This window comes from Gopherus evgoodei, chromosome 3, assembly GCF_007399415.2.
Source record: "Gopherus evgoodei ecotype Sinaloan lineage chromosome 3, rGopEvg1_v1.p, whole genome shotgun sequence".
NCBI lineage: Eukaryota > Metazoa > Chordata > Testudines > Testudinidae > Gopherus > Gopherus evgoodei.
The window spans coordinates 137634664-137650999 of NC_044324.1; the positions used below are offsets into that span (position 1 = coordinate 137634664).

Consider the following 16336-nt stretch of genomic DNA (forward strand, 5'->3'; position numbering starts at 1 on the left):
ACTATGACCACCAGCTCCTCCCAGCACTGCACATATCTGCCTAGATAACTTGAGAGATTTGCAACCTTTGCACCTAGCAGGTAGTTCATCATCTAAATGGATGAAGGTTCATTGGTATGATCAAAGCTATGATTTTTTTATTTTTCAACAAATGCAAGGATAGAACAAAATGCTGTACCTTGGAATATTGTATAAAGGCTGTAGGGAGACTCAAACATAAGGAAGTATTTATGCAAGACTTAAATTTGAATGTTCAAGAAGAAAAATCGATCGATGAATGAAAATGAAGCCAAAAAAATAAAGCTATACTCATTTTACAGAGATTATTTTATACCTTGAATACTGCCCAGATTCATGAGTTTAGATTCTGTTGCATGTCTCCTGACCAGACACTGCAGAAATATCTATATCTTGTTATTAACATTTTCTTAATCTTTGAGTATATTGTTTGTGTACATTTCCTTGTCATAGAAATGTATATTAAATGTGGGCATTTCAAAGACACATAAAGGACTTAAATGTCCAACTTGTATTCAAAATTAATAGGAATTAGGTGCCCAGTCCCCTCCTAGGCAGTGTGGTGTTTTTAAAAATAAAAATAAAAAAATCCCACCCTGACAGTAGAAGACACGTTTAATATAATGATGACATTTAGGTGTATTAAATTCAATACAAATACCTCCGGAAGTAGCTGGGGTCAGTTTAAACAAATACCTGGCAGGCTACTTGTTGCTTCTTATATTCGAATTGTGGGGAGAAAATAGTGACTGCAAAAATACGGTTTCTTTTTTAATTTGGTAGGCAGAACTACGAGCAGCTGTATTTTTGGCACTTGAAGAGCAAGAAAGAGTAGAGGTAAGGAGATAAAATAATGTAATTTCTACGTCAGCTTTCAATAAACATTTAATGCAATAAAAAGTACAAAAATACAAATAAAAAGTTCGTTTTTTGTCACTTTGCCAAAAAGTATGTTGTTAACCTTAAATTCTTACTGATTTCAGTAGTAACAGGATCAGGCTTTAGATATGACAACAGAAATATCAAGATTTTACTCAAAATTTTCTAGTTTTTTAGATGTTTGGTTACAACACTGACACAAAGTGTTGGAATGTATTCACTGAAAAATATAAAAAACTGTCTTTTCTATTTTTTCCTTTTTATAAGATCTGGTTAGATTCATAACATCTCATTCACAATCGGTTAGCTCTCTTGGGTAAATATTGATCTTGGCTAGTTTTCAAATAGCGTGTTACCCAGTTGTCCAGAATGACTCTAAAGAGGATAGGAGAGAGACAAGGTGGACGAGGTAATATGTTTTATTGGACCAGCTTTTGTTGCTGGAAGAGAGAAGCTTTTGAGGTTCACAGGTCCCTGAAGAAGAACTCTTGTCTCTTCCACCAGTGGAAGTTAGTCCAATAAAAGATACTAGCGCACCCACCTTATCTCTGTCATATCCTGGGACCAACACGACTTCAACAACACTACAAACATCTAAAAAAGATACACCAATCCTTCAAGTGTGTTCAGAAATTCCTTTAAAATGCTTCTTATTGATCCGATCAATATCATATCCGATCATAAGACTTCTGAAATGTAAAAGATGGAAATACTTTCAAAAAGCACATTATGAAAAATTAATTAATGCATGCAGTTACCAAGAGTACTTCTGCATTTTTTTAAAAACTTTCTAAAGGAACGTTATCAGTTTACTCATGTATAAGCTTACATTTAAAATTAGAGCCTCTGAATTATAAATGTAAAGTTTTTAAGAAAACATATTTCTCATTTGCAAATTTCTGTGCTTTTTGTGCTTTTGGTGACTCTGCAGCAATAGTTAACACAGACAGAGGTTGTCCCTGGAGATGTACAGACATCATTTTTAGACTGATTCATGAACAGTAACATTTTGGTATGCTGGTGATCTTGGTTTAGAATTTGGTATTATCTAAATAGTATACTGATTTTTTTCAAACCAAAAACTGCACGTTAATTTCTCCTTGATTTTAAAATGTAAGTTAAATAGAACAGATCTAGTAGGGGAAACTAGCACTTAGACACTTGCAGGAAGATATTGCAAAAAATAGAACATAAAATTGTTTAGTAATCCCATGTTAACTAATAGTTTAGTCCATATTTTCCTGAAGAATCTGCAAATTCTATTTTAAAAAACAGAGCAAGTGCAAAATAGTAGGGCTGTCAAGCAATTAAAAACAACCCAAGTGTGCGATTAATCGTACAGTTAAACAACAATAGATGTTTGTATGCCCCTGCATGTATATCTGGCATGATATCTGGCATGGCAGTCCTAGAGTCTATGAGTATGCTGGTTACAAAAGTCCCATGCAAATGCCTGATCTCACTTTCTGTTGACATTGTAAATAAGGAAGAGGGCAGAATTATCTCCTGTAAATGTAAACAAACTTGTTTGTCGGAGCAATTGGCTGAGTACACTTGTAGGCTCTAAAGTTTTACATTGTTGTTTTTTTTTTTGTACATAATTCTACGTTTGTAAGTTCAACTTTCATGATAAAGAGATTGCGCTACAGTACTTGTATGAGGTGAACTGATACATACTGTTTCTTTTGTATATCATTTTTACAATGCAAATATTTAATAAAAATAATATAAAGTGATCAGTGTACACTTTGTATTCTGTGTTGCAATTGAAATCAATATATTTGAAAATGTAGGAAAAAATTCAAAAATATTTAATTTCAATTGGATTCTATTGTTTAACAGTGCGATTAAAGCTGATTAGTCCCAATGAAATTTTTTTTTGCATTAATGGAGTGAGTTAACTGCGATTAAGCGACAGCCCTACAAAATAAAATTGACAAACTTCTATTTTTCAGTAGTTGTTTTGCTCGACTGCTAAACTTGTAATTTTTTCTTCACTGTATGGCAAAACATAAAAATCCATAACCTGATGAACTATTCCTATCTTCTAATAATGTTTCTATAGCCAAACTATAATCCCCTGGGGGTTTGTAACAGAAATATCAAGACAGCCTTAATTATGGCCATCTAAATGTGCTGCTTTACTAATTACTGCTAGTACACTTAGTCTGAAAGCACATTTTATTTGGTAAAGTGGATTGTTTAAGCTGTGAGGCCAGTATGCCCAAAACTCTTGATGAGGTGTTAAATTTCTTTGCAGTACAGCGAAATCCTTATTAATTGTCCTTGATTTTTCATCTTTCAACAGAACAAAACACCCCTGGTAAATGAAAGCTTGAAAAAGTTTCTAAATACAAAAAATGGTAAGCTCTTCCCTGTTCATTAACTTATACATTCCTCAGATATGACAAATATTTTGAAGAAAATGAAGGTAAATCCATTTGTTCTTGTTTTGCAATATGATCCTGATGTTGGTCATAAACAGATTTGCAGTAAAGATAGAAGCCAGTCCTGCTCCCATTAGCTAAAATATCAAAACTACCATTGCACATGCTGAAGTCAAGATTGAGTCCAGAGTTTTTAAAGCTAATATTCTGTTATTGCCATAGTCTCAGTTGAGAGGACTGATTTCTGTAGGTATTTGAATTAATTGCCGAGGACATTTTTTTCCATTTGTTTTGTCATTTGTTGATTTACAATAATTCAGTTGACCCTTTGTAGCGCAGCAGAAACAGCAACCTGAAGCTGTAATACGAAAGTAGATTGTAGAGCTACAGCATTAAAAGTGTGTGTGGAACAGACACCAAGAATAAGATGTCTTTGAGCTAGATTTTTATATTATTTTATTTATTTATTTTTTAAAAAGATTAAATGGAGCATAAATTTTAGAAGGAGCCTTGAGTCTTGCTCCAGCAGTTTTGGTTTAATTTAAATGTCTTCCTGATTTGGATTGAGGATTAGGTAGTTAAATAACTAAACCACGCCTGCAGAATTATGGGTGGCCAGAGGAGACCAGATTGAGGATCTCTTAAAAATCAGGTCCTTAATATAAGATAATTTATTTCTGTTTGATGTGCCAAATGATTTTTTTCCTTTTTCCTTTTAGGTCGCTTGGTTGCTGGTCTTGTTGCAGAATTTCTTCAGTTTTTCAATCTTGACTTTACATTGGCTGTTTTTCAGCCTGAATCAAGCACAGTAAGGAAGTTACTGTTTTTAATCATATGCTAACCTGACTGTTAGAATCTGAAATGAACAAATGCAGAAGCTTTATTGGATTTGGTTTTGGTCTATGCCAGATACTGAAATTTATATGCTAAATATCAGCAGCGCTGCCCAGAGGATTCAGGGGGCCTGGGGTCTTTGCCAGTGGGGAGCCCTCGCTTTGGCGGTGATTATGTGGGGGGGAGGGTTCTCCCACTGCCAAAGTGCCCCAAAGACCCACGGCAGGGGACCACCGCCGCTGAATTGCCGCCAAAGACCCAGCACTTCGGCGGCGGGTCCTGGAGTGGAAGGACCCCCCGCCGCAAAATTGCCACCAAAGACCCAGAACGGAAGAAGCTCCCGGGGCCCTGCGATAATTTTCTGGGGCCCCCGGAGCGAGTGAAGGATCCGCTCCAGGTGCCCTGAAAAACTCTTGTGCCCCCTCGCCACCCGAGTGGCCCTGAATATGAGCTAGAACTTAGTAATGTGTACATGTATCCCTATGCTAACCCAAGCCATAGACTGTCACAAGTACAGAAAAAGGATGCTTATGTAATTAATTATTCATAGGTGGTGGTTGTTTTTTTTTTTTTAAAGTTGACTCTGCTAAAAGCATAAGTGCTTCATCAATTCTTTTCTTCCTCTATCATTTTTAAATAAATCAGTTTTTTGTCTGTGGAGCTATCTGTGCTCATAATAGTCAGGGATTCTATTAATCAAATAGTGACGTTCCTTTGGCCTGTGTGCCAAATTTTACGTCTCTATGGTGGAAGAATTGAACTCCACTCTCAGGTTGGAAGCAACAAAATCAGAGACAGCTTTATTCAGGACATGCAATTGCAAGGGAAGAACACAGCTAACAGAGAACATCCCTGCCTCAGTTTCTCCAAGGTACAAGCAAAATCACACAAGCATTTATACCTCTTTGTGACATGCATTAATTCAAAACACCTGCATTTTATTTAGGCTATTTGCTATCTATTCCAGTATTTTCTCACTTTCTCTTCTCAAACGTCATCTCAAGGTTAGGTCACGCTGACTATTCTGCTGTTTTCCACTCGCTTTACGTGAGCCCTGCTTCTACAGGTCTCTTGATATTAGGCTAAGACTTGACAGAACAGTTGCTTTGTCTCTGACACTTAAATGACTGCACTGAAACCATCTCTTTCTTTCCCTGCTTCCACACTATCAATGCAGCAATACTGAATTGAGAGTAAAATAACTCACTGTATAATGTTGGAAAGTGGTTCTGCTGTAAGAGAAACTGTAGGAAAAACAAGTGATTGATTGTAGGCAAGTGAGCCAAACAATACAATAAGCAACAAAGTTATGTGCTTGGGGTATTGGCCTACAATTCTGTTACAGGAAGAGGAGTCTGAAAATGGCTCTTTCTTTCTTTTTTTTTTTTTTTTAATTAGTACTATTTTTTAATAATGGAGATATACCCATCTCCTAGAACTGGAAGTGACCCTGAAGGGTCATTGAGTCGAGTCCAGTCCCTTGCCTTCACTAGCAAGACCAAGTACTGATTTTGCCCCAGATCCCTAAGTGGCCCCCTCAGGAATTGAGCTCACAACCCTGGGTTTAGCAGGCCAATGCTCATACCACTGACCTATCCCTCCCCCCCTATATTTAGCTATGTCTTCTAAACACTTTTTCAATTATAAAATACTTGTATATGACGTTGATTATTTCTAATTGAAAATATTTTTCATTTGTTTTTTAAAACAAACGTTTATTCCTTCACAAAGTTTTTATTCTTATTGATCACTTTTCAGTTTAGTTTTCTAGAATCGTTGCTAAACTAGTTATTTAAGCTTGAATTTGAGCAAGAATGAATTTTTTTCACGTGAATGGAATATTGATTTCATATCCATTTTAAAAAGTGGCTAGATATAAGGCATTTGTTAATTCAGTCTAGATAAACAGATAAAAACTAGTGATTCATATTAAATCCTAGTGGAAGGACTTTAGCCCTGTTTCGCAGAAGAAAATTCAGAAAAATCTTCTGCAACTGACTTAATCCTAAAACCACCTAGATTCCCATGCTGTGCTAAATGTCCTCAGCTTCATGTGTCTTCAGAATCAGCTCTGATTAAGAGGAGCTTGTATACTAGAGAAATATTTCAACTATTCCCTATTCATTACATAAAATGAAGATCTGTTCTGAAAATGGCACTTCCTACTAACAATTTTCTCCCTTGCTGTCTCTAGAGTCACATCTGCTGAGTTCAGTAGCCAAAAATGCTGTTACTACACTGCTTCTGTTACCCCTACAGAACCAACATAGCTGAGAATGCAGGCTGAGTTCTCTTTGTTGTGTTATCAACAGTTGTTTGTTTTTTGGGTTTGTTTTTTTTTACCGTCAGTTATACCTCTGCAAACTTAAGGAAAAGCATAGTTTTAGATTGATTAATGATAAGAAAAAGACCCAGCTTGACTCTCAAAATCCAAATTGAGATTGTGAGACTGGCATTTTTGGGGTATGGTAAAAGTGGGAATCTTTCTTTGTAAAATGAGCATGTTTGATAAGGAGCTGTATTGAAATAAAATAAATATAGAGTTCTACAATGGCACATTTATAGTCATTTTTCAGATTATAATCTCTTTTGAAATCTGTTTATCTTTCAGTAACTTTCCATAATTTATTTACTGTATTTGCTATTGATTTTGTTTCCTCACAGCACACTCTCTTTTATATGATCCTAGAACGAAGTAATACATTTTGTGCAGTTATTTCTGTAGTAGTAGACCCCTAATTTAATGGGATTGAGTAATTCAGAGAATTAGAGGGTTGTATAGATATTCTCAACTCAAGGTTTTTGATTTGAGTAAATCCAGGCCTTTACGGACTAAATGATTATATAGTTGTGATGGCTCATCAAGCTGCCTATGTAAAATATGTTGGCGATTTTAGTCTGTTTTGAATGAGATGATGTCTACATCACAAGTAAAATTTAGTGTTTGATTTCCCTGTATTTTTGAAGAGAGGGCTACAGCTCCCATTAAGTCACCTTAAGAATTAGAGGAAGGATGCCATTTGTAGTCATTCTGTACTCGTGTCAGTGAAACTTGGACAAACCATACTATCACATTTTTGTCTCTCAGCTACATGTGTAAAAATTGAATTTAGAGCTACCTTTGTTCTTTTTTTATTGAACTGATTAACAAGCTATTCTATAATCTTGTTGCTGATGTTGAGAACAAAGGAATTTGGAAAAAAGATTAGGACAAATTTTCATCTGGGTCATTCGTTAAAATCTGATTTTTTGGACCCATAGAGGCTGGAAATTAAGGCTTTGATTCTGCATACTGCTCCACATAGGTGAAGCCATGTGCTTGCACAGTTCCATTGAAGTCACTGAAACCCTGCATGGAGGCCGTGGTCCATTTGTGCTGAGCTTGTTGCAGAATCATTGGTTGAAGTATGGTATGACCCAGTTTTAAAAGGTAATAGACTAAAATAACTTGACTATAAAATTATTTTAATCTTAATTCTGTGTTAAGTGACGTGGAATATTTATTTGTTTTGTTTTTGTAAGTTCTATAATGTGGTATAAAATAAGATTGCTGTTCAGTGTCAGTTAGTCCTGATATGTACATGATTGTGACTGGGAAATCTTGATTGGATGGTCAAATTGTTGCTGTGCTAACCCCTAAAAGTTTACCACTTTCATTTAAATTTAAGATTATATGTTAACTTTTTTCCAGCTAAATGGGCTTGAAGGGCGAGAGAATTTAGCCCGAGATTTAGGAATTATAGAAGCAGAAGGTACTGTAGGTGGCCCCTTATTGTTGGAAGTGGTCAGAAGATGTCAGCAGAAAAAGGGCTCCAGTGGTGGAGAAGTAAGTATTGTTAAAATGCATTACACTTTTTTTACAATATACATTTTTATGTAGTTTATAAACTGCTTGTCGTCTTAGGGATGAACTGTTGGAATACGTTGTATGGTATCTTAAGAGAGAGTTTCCACCTTAAGGACTTTCATTCCTGGGTCTTAGCTGTTAGGGTATTTTGACCCTTGAGGGCAGTCGTAGATGGAAAGGGCAGGCCCCCTACTGGTAATCATCTGCCATTTCTTGACACCTATAAATATCACCATCTAAATGTTCCAGACAGTTCCTTTGGTTGCAGTTTCCATGATAAACCAATACAAAATGAACACACAAGCAAGAGTATACCTCAAATTAAAAAAGAAAACAAATTATAAAAATTGAGACGCATCCATAAATATCTTCACTTCTGAGTGGAAGTGAGTGAGAGCCCTGCAAGGTTGTATCTTCAGAGAAAACAAATTGCATGTAAGTATTTTTATCTTTATTTAGCAAGATACCATTTGTGCAGGATTCTCAATCTTGGGGAGTAAGTAGCTTGAGAGATGTCCCAAAAGAAGAAGAAAAATGAATAAAGCTGCAATGAGTAACAGCAAGGCCAGTGCCAGCAGTGTGGATTTTTCTTTTATTTTTATTTTACCAATCTACGAATTTATGGCTTGATCCTGCTCCATTGAACCCGTTGTGAGTTTTGCTATTGTCTTCAATAGGAGCAGGATCAGACCTGTGAAGATGCTTTTTAATCATCCAACACATAAACGATATTTTTGTTTATAAGTGGTGGCAGCAATTAGTGAGAAACTTTGTACAAAAAAATTCAATGAACTGAAAATAAGGAACCATTCCAAAAGAAACTAATGTTTTTAGAGGAGTGGAAATAAAAGGGCTACAAGAGTTTGCTTGAGAAATATTTTCCAAAGAAATGGAGAACAGAGTCTGACAGGATTCCATTCTGGAAGCTGTATCAAAGCAACAGTGCTTTGTAAATATGTGGTGAAGATCATGTTGTTGCTTTACAGATGTCTGCAGTGGAGACGCAGCTGAAGCAGGTTGTGGCAGTAGCATATGCAGTTAAAAACTCAAAGATCAGGAAATGAAAGCTGTAACTGTGCAAACTTAAAATTCTCAGTGCTTTTTATGGTATATACACCTACAATACATGGCACTTAAATACTATGCTCGCTGGTGTATTGGATTATATGTAAGCACAGATGTCCATTTTACTGTAAACGGTAGTCCAAAGGAACAAAATAAAACACTAAATATTTTTAGAAACCTGCCTTCTATATGGTAAATTCTCACGAAGTGCAACTTTTGCATGGCCTCCAACCAAGAGAACAAAGTCCTCTGTCTTGCCAAACTTGAACTTCAGGTCTATCTTAATTGAGTTACATTTGGTCTAAATTATGTTCTGCTTTTGAGATAACTCATTAAGCATTTATATTTGAATATATATTAAGAAATACTGCTTCCTTTCCAAAACAGCTACAGCATTGCCAGTTCTAACTTCTCCCTCCTCCTTCAGGGCTAGATCTGATTGTAGCTAAGTGTAAGTTATAGGGAAGTTCTATAGGAATCTCTGCTCCTTTCTCTAGGCTCCCTGTGTCATTAGTTGCTGCTTCCTTTCTTACAGTTGGTTCATGTAAGATACTTGAGCGTCACAACTGCCTTCCTAGTATCATTGCTCAATCAGAAACAAATTCAGCAGTCCCACAAGCTGTTGGTTTCTATGTGCTTGTTGTCTGGAGAGACTCATTGTTTAATTCATCGCATGCAGCCTGTATTTTTAAAGTCAAGAAACATATATACAAGCTGTTTTTGTTAAAATAGGAAAATCTGAACATGTAACTTAACCCTGTCACTAGCATAAACTAAAGATATTTTGGTCAAAGGTGTGAAAAAACACTCCCCTGACAGACGAAAGTTTTACCAATGAAAAGCACCAATGTAGACAGTGCTCTGTCGGTGGGAGATACTCGCCTGCCAACAAAGCTTTCGGGGGGTGGTTTTATTTTGTTGGAAGGAGAACTCTCATGCCAACAAGGAGCGGCTACACTGCGTAACTTAGAGCCACACCAGTATAGCAGCACCACTGTACAGTACACAGTGTAGATATAGCCTTATTTCTTTTTACAATTTTTTTTTCAAAATAGATTTAATTACTAAAATGTCTTTTATAGAAAATGAGAACAGGTTTCCATTACGATTAGGAATGGAATGAGATTCTGTACAACTGCTTAATCAGAAGTGTTCTATCTACTGTGCTTCATCATAAAGTGTTATGTTAACAGCAATTTAATATAAAAAGAAAAGTATTCAACATGTGTTAAGAGGATGCAATGATGAATTCTGATTTTTTTTTTGTTTGTTGATTGCATCAGAATTAAAAACATTCAGTGTGAGATGTAGACTAATACAGTATTTACTACTTGGTTTCTAAGGAGATGTCTACACTATGAAATTAGGTTGAATTTATAGAAGTCAATTTTTTTTAGAAATAAATTTTATACAGTTGATTGTGTGTGTCCCAACTCCAAGACCATTAAGGCCATTAACTTGGCGGAGTGCATCCATAGTACCAAGGCACAGTTCTTCTTCGAGTGCTTGCTCATATCCATTCCAGTTAGGTGTGCGCGCGCCACGTGCACGCTCGTCGGAGACTTTTTACCCTAGCAACACTCAGTGGGCCAGCAGGTCGTCCCCTGGAGTGGCGCCGGCATGGTGCCTGATATATACCCCTGCTGGCCCGCCCGCTCCTCAGTTCCTTCTTACCGCCCGTGTCGGTCGTTGGAACTGTGGAGCATGCCTAGCCGTTCTCCACCTCCCTAGCGTTTCACTCTTCTGTAGTCTAGTGTATATAGTTCAGTTATTATAGTGTTAGTTGTAGTTATAAAGTTAAGTAAGTATAGTTGTAAATAGTTATACTGAGGATCGGGGGTTCGCCTCTTTTTCCTCCCCGCGGTGCCGGGGCCCATGCCCGGTTCACCCGGCTTTAAGCCTTGTGCGGCCTGTCATCGGCCGATGCCAACAGGAGACCCGCACGACTCCTGTCTGAGGTGCCTAGGCGAGTCCCACCTTGTGGACAAGTGTCGGATCTGCAAGGCGTTCAAGCCCCGAACTAAGAAGGAGCGGGACAGTCGCCTGAAGCAGATCCTGATGGAGGCAGCGCTGACTCCCCCAACGTCGGCACCGACTCCGGCACCGGGCCCAAGTGTCTCCTCCGCTCCGGACCGCCCGGCGCCGGCGAGGGCTCCAACTTCCCGCTCGGCACCGGCCCGGCACCCTAGCCGGCAACGCTCCCTCTCCCCGAGGAGCAAAAAGCTCAGGGCTCCTGCGGTGCCTGCAACTGCTCCACAGTCAGAACGTGCCTCGAAATCTGACCGCCCGGCACCGTCATCTGCCGCGGCACCGAGCATCGCCGCACCGTCGACTCCGGCCCCTCAGAGACCGTTGAGTCCGGTGCCATTCAGCTCCCCGGTGAGGACAGGGGTCGAGCTCGTCTCGCCCTCCACGCCGGAGACCTTCTCAGCGGCACGCGACAACATCGCATTGACAGAGCCTGAGCTGCCCCAACCCCCGGCACCACCGGTGCAGGTTATACAATCGCTGGACAAGCCCGCCATGGTACGGCCGCATTCGCCAGGCACTACCGAGCAGCGGTCCCGATCTAAATCAAGGGACCACTCACAGCGTCGCCGCTCGAGATCTAGACGCCGCTCGCAGTCCCAGGACACCGGTCGTACTCGCGGCACCGGTCTAGATCACGGCACCGACGTTCATACTGCAGGCGATCCCGGCACCGCAGTGGACGGCACCGGTTGACCTCCCGGCACCGAGCCGGTAGCAGGTCCCGGTCTAGATCACGGTACCGCCATGACTCCCGGTACCGTTCACCGGCACCGCGCAGCGACGTCGGGATGCGCAGAGGCCTGCCACAGTCATCGGCGGCTCCTCCCTGGCCTTCGAGGCACTCGTCCGCTTCGTCCCATCTGGACAGCGCCTCTTACGGGGGTTCAGATGTGCACGCCCGCACGGACCAGGGTCCACCTCAATGGTCGTTTTGGACGTCCTGGGCATACCACCAAGCCCAGGGCGAACCTTCGGGACAAGCTCGCTCCAACCCATCGGAGCGTCGTGCACCAGAGGCCACAATCAGTCGCCCCCCCCCCCCTCAGGTACGGAGGAAGACCCCACGGATACCATGGGGCAGCAGGATTCCCGGGAAACGGAGGCCCCTCTGGACGAGGCTTCAGTGCAAGAACCGCTTCTCCCTGGGGTGTCTTCGTCCTCGTCCCCGGATGAGGCGGTAGCGGGCACGTCTTCATCAGGGCCCCCGCCGATCGATCTCCGGGCACATCAGGACCTGTTGAGGCGAGTGGCCCAAAACATAAACCTTCCTGTAGAGGAAGTCCCGGAAGTAGAGGACCCGGTAGTAAGCATCCTCTCGGCGGAGGCACCGACCAGGGTAGCCCTCCCCTTCATTAAGTCGATCCAGGCAAAGACGGACACCATCTGGCAGTCTCCGGCCTCCATTCCACCCACTGCCCGCGGCGTGGAAAGGAAGTATATGGTACCATCCAAGGGGTATGAGTACCTCTACATACACCCCGCTCCCTGCTTCTTGGTGGTACAGTCAGTCAATGACCGGGAACGCCACGGCCAACAGGCTCCTGCTCCAAAATCCAGGGAAGCCAGGCGCATGGACTTGCTGGGACGTAAAATTTATTCTGCTGGAGGCCTTCAGCTCCGTGTGGCGAACCAGCAGGCCCTCCTGAGCCGTTACAGCCACGACAGCTGGGAGGCTGTCAGCAAATTTTCAGAGCTGCTCCCTCAGGACTCACGACAGGAATTTTAATCTCTCCTGGAAGAGGGCAGGAGGGTCGCCAGAACCTCGCTACAGGCGTCCTTGGATGCCGCAGATTCAGCAGCGAGGAGTCTGGTGTCGGGCGTAGCCATGCGCCATATATCGTGGCTGCAGTCTTCCGGACTACCGCCGGAGCTGCAATACACGATCCAGGACCTGCCATTCGACCAGCAGGGCCTCTTCTCTGAAAAGACGGATCCCAGGCTACAGAGCTTAAAGGATAACCGGGTCATCATGCGTTCTCTGGGAATGCACACGCCCCAGACTCAGAGAAGGCCATTCCGCCCTTACCATCAGCGCACTTACCCCCCGCCTCGCCCTAGACAAGACTTCAACCGGAGGCGAGGCCGGCCAAATCGCAGACGACAGTCAGGTCCTCAAAGGGGTAACACTTCCGGGTCCGAAAAGCCACCGCAGGGACCCAAGGCGAACTTTTGAAGGTGCACCCGAGAGCAGCTTACCAATCCCCTCTCTGGATCCACTCCATTTCCTCAACCGCCTCCGCCACTTCCTACCGTCATGGTCCCAGCTGACTTCGGATCGTTGGGTCCTGAGCATGGTGCAGTTTGGTTACCATCTTCAGTTTGTTTCTCCACCCCCCTCCCATCCTCCCTCCTCGTCCCTCTTCAGGGACCCCTCTCACGAGCAACTTATCGTCCAGGAGGTTCACAAGCTCCTGTCCATTGGGGCTATAGAGGAGGTGCCAAGGGAGCTAAGGGGCAAGGGGTTTTATTCCTGGTACTTCTTAATCCCCAGGTCAAAAGGGGGCCTACGACCCATCCTGGACCTGCGAGGCCTGAACAAAATTCATCAAAAAGTTCAAGTTCTGCATGGTAACATTAGGAACCATCATTCCTTCCCTGGATTCCGGAGATTGGTACGCCGCTCTCGACATGAAGGATGCGTACTTCCACATTGCGATCTTCCTCCCGCACAGACGGTATCTCCGCTTTCTGGTGAATCAGGACCACTACCAGTTCACGGTCCTCCCCTTTGGGCTCTCCTCGGCCCCCCGGGTATTCACCAAATGTATGGCGGTCGTCGCTGCTGCCCTGCGACGTCGTCGTATCCATGTCTTCCCTTACCTCGACGACTGGCTCATCCGAGGCACGTCGGAAGAGCAGGTGACCAGACACATCGCCATCATCACGGAGCTGTTTGCGAGCCTAGGCCTGACCATCAGTCCGGACAAGTCCACTCTGGTGCCTCCGCGGAGCATAGAATTCATAGGGGCAGTGCTGGACTCCAACCTCGCGACGGCCAGCCTCCCCCGGCACCGATTCCAAGCCATAGTGTCCATGGTCACAAGCCTGCGGGCCTTCCCGACCACATCTGCTCAAACGTGCCTCGCTCTCCTGGAGCACATGGCCGCATGCACCTTCGTCGCCAGACACGCAAGACTCCGCATGCGCCCGTTGCAGACCTGGCTCGCGTCGGTCTATCGACCACGCAGGGATGCCATAGACACAATCGTAATGATTCCACCGAATGTTCTAGGCTCCCTAGGCTGGTGGACAATGCCCTCCCAAGTGTGTGCGGGCCTACCGTTTCACGCCCCACAGCCATCAGCGTCCCTGACAACGGACGCATCATCGCTGGGCTGCGGGGCGCACCTGGGGACCCTGCGTACACAGGGCCTGTGGTCACAGAGAGAGTTGACTCTTCACATCAATGTGCGGGAGCTACGGGCCGTTCGCCTAGCATGCCAGACATTCCAACGCCATTTGCACGGTCGTTGTGTTGCGGTATACATGGACAACACAATGGCCATGTATTACATCAACAAGCAGGGCGGGACCCGGTCCTCCCCGCTGTGTCAGGAAGCAATACGTCTGTGGGACTTTTGCATAGCCCACTCTATTCATCTAGTGGCCTCCTTTCTCCCGGGAGTGCGGAACACCCTGGCGGATCACCTGAGCAGATCCTTCCTGTCCCACGAATGGTCCATCCGTCCGGACGTCCTCTATGTCATTTTCCAGAGGTGGGGGTTTCCCCAGATAGACCTGTTCGCCTCCAGATCGAACAGGAAATGCCAGGTGTTCTGCTCTCTGCAGGGTCACTCCCCGGGCTCCCTGTCGGACGCGTTTCTCATACCGTGGACGGGTCGCCTTTGCTACGCCTTCCCACCCTTCCCTCTCGTCCATCGAGTCCTGATCAAGGTCCGGAGAGACAAGGCCCGCCTCATCCTGATTGCTCCGGTGTGGCCGCGGCAGCCTTGGTACACCATGCTGCTCGATCTGTCCCTGGCGAATCCGATTGCCCTACCTCTTTGGCCGGACCTGATCACGCAGGACTTCGGCAGGATGCGCCATCCGGATCTACAGTCCCTCCATCTGTCTGCATGGCTCCTGGCTGGTTAAGCCAATCCAAGTTGCGCTGTTCTGATGCAGTACAACAAGTGTTGTTGGGCAGCAGGAAGCCTTCCACGCGTTCAACCTACCTAGCGAAATGGAAACGCTTTTGCTGCTGGTGCAGTCAGCACAGCCACGATCCACTCGCCGTACTAGTCCCCACCATCTTGGACTACGTGTGGTCTCTCAAACAGCACGGCTTGGCGATCTCCTCCCTACGCGTCCACCTCGCGGCTATATCCACCTTCCACCCAGGCGAGGCTGGCAAGTCCGTCTTTTCTCACCCAATGGTGTCAAGATTTATCAAGGGCCTGGAGTGGCTCTACCCCCAGGTCAAACGGCCTACCCCTACTTGGGACCTGAACCTGGTTCTAACCAGGCTCATGGCGCCCCCCTTCGAGCCCTTAGCCACATGCTCGCTGCTGTACCTATCCTGGAAGGTGGCCTTCCTAGTCGCTATTACATCGGCCCGGCGAGTCTCGGAGCTTCGGGCTCTGACCGTGGACCCTCCGTACACGGTGTTCCATAAGGACAAGGTACAGCTGCGACCGCACCCGGCGTTCCTCCCTATGGTCGTTTCCGCCTTCCATATTAACCAAGACGTCTTCCTGCCAGTCTTTTACCCAAAGCCGCATTCATCCCGAAGAGAGCAACAACTCCACTCCTTGGACGTCCGAAGAACTCTCGCGTTCTACATTGAGAGAACAAAACCCTTCCGGCATTCACCACAATTGTTTGTTTGTGACAGTAGCAGAACGCATGAGAGGCATGGCAATCTCCTCCCAGCGTATCGCATCCTGGGTCACGTCCTGCATCAGGACATGTTACTACTTGGCCAGTGTGCCAATGGGACCCCTGACCGCCCATTCTACCAGGGCTCAGGCTTCCTCGGCCGCGTTTTTGGCTCATGTCCCCATACAGGAAATCTGCCGTGCGGCCACATGGTCTTCTGTGCACACCTTCGCATCACACTATGCGCTGATACAGCAAGCTAGAGACGATGCCGCTTTTGGCGCAGCAGTTTTGCAGTCCGCAACGTCTCACTCCGACCCCACCGCCTAGGTAAGGCTTGGGAATCACCTAACTGGAATGGATATGAGCAAGCACTCGAAGAAGAAAAGACGGTTACTCACCTTTTGTAACTGTTGTTCTTCGAGATGTGTTGCTCATATCCATTCCACACCCGCCC

At 44.1% G+C, this 16336-nt stretch overlaps 1 protein-coding gene across 6 annotated transcripts in view; it reads left to right on the forward strand.

The window, feature by feature from the left end:
- FGFR1OP (FGFR1 oncogene partner) overlaps positions 1 to 16336 on the forward strand; it is a 62201-nt gene that overhangs the window by 12849 nt on the left and 33016 nt on the right. For 4 of the 6 annotated variants that reach the window (XM_030556737.1, XM_030556741.1, XM_030556739.1 and 1 more), the window contains exons 2-5: positions 802 to 855; positions 3206 to 3260; positions 4004 to 4092; positions 7810 to 7944. In XM_030556737.1, coding sequence (XP_030412597.1) covers positions 802 to 855; positions 3206 to 3260; positions 4004 to 4092; positions 7810 to 7944 — 333 coding nt within the window. The remainder of the gene's footprint in view (positions 1 to 801; positions 856 to 3205; positions 3261 to 4003; positions 4093 to 7809; positions 7945 to 16336) is intronic. The other 2 variants (XM_030556742.1, XM_030556738.1) reach the window with 2 other exon arrangements.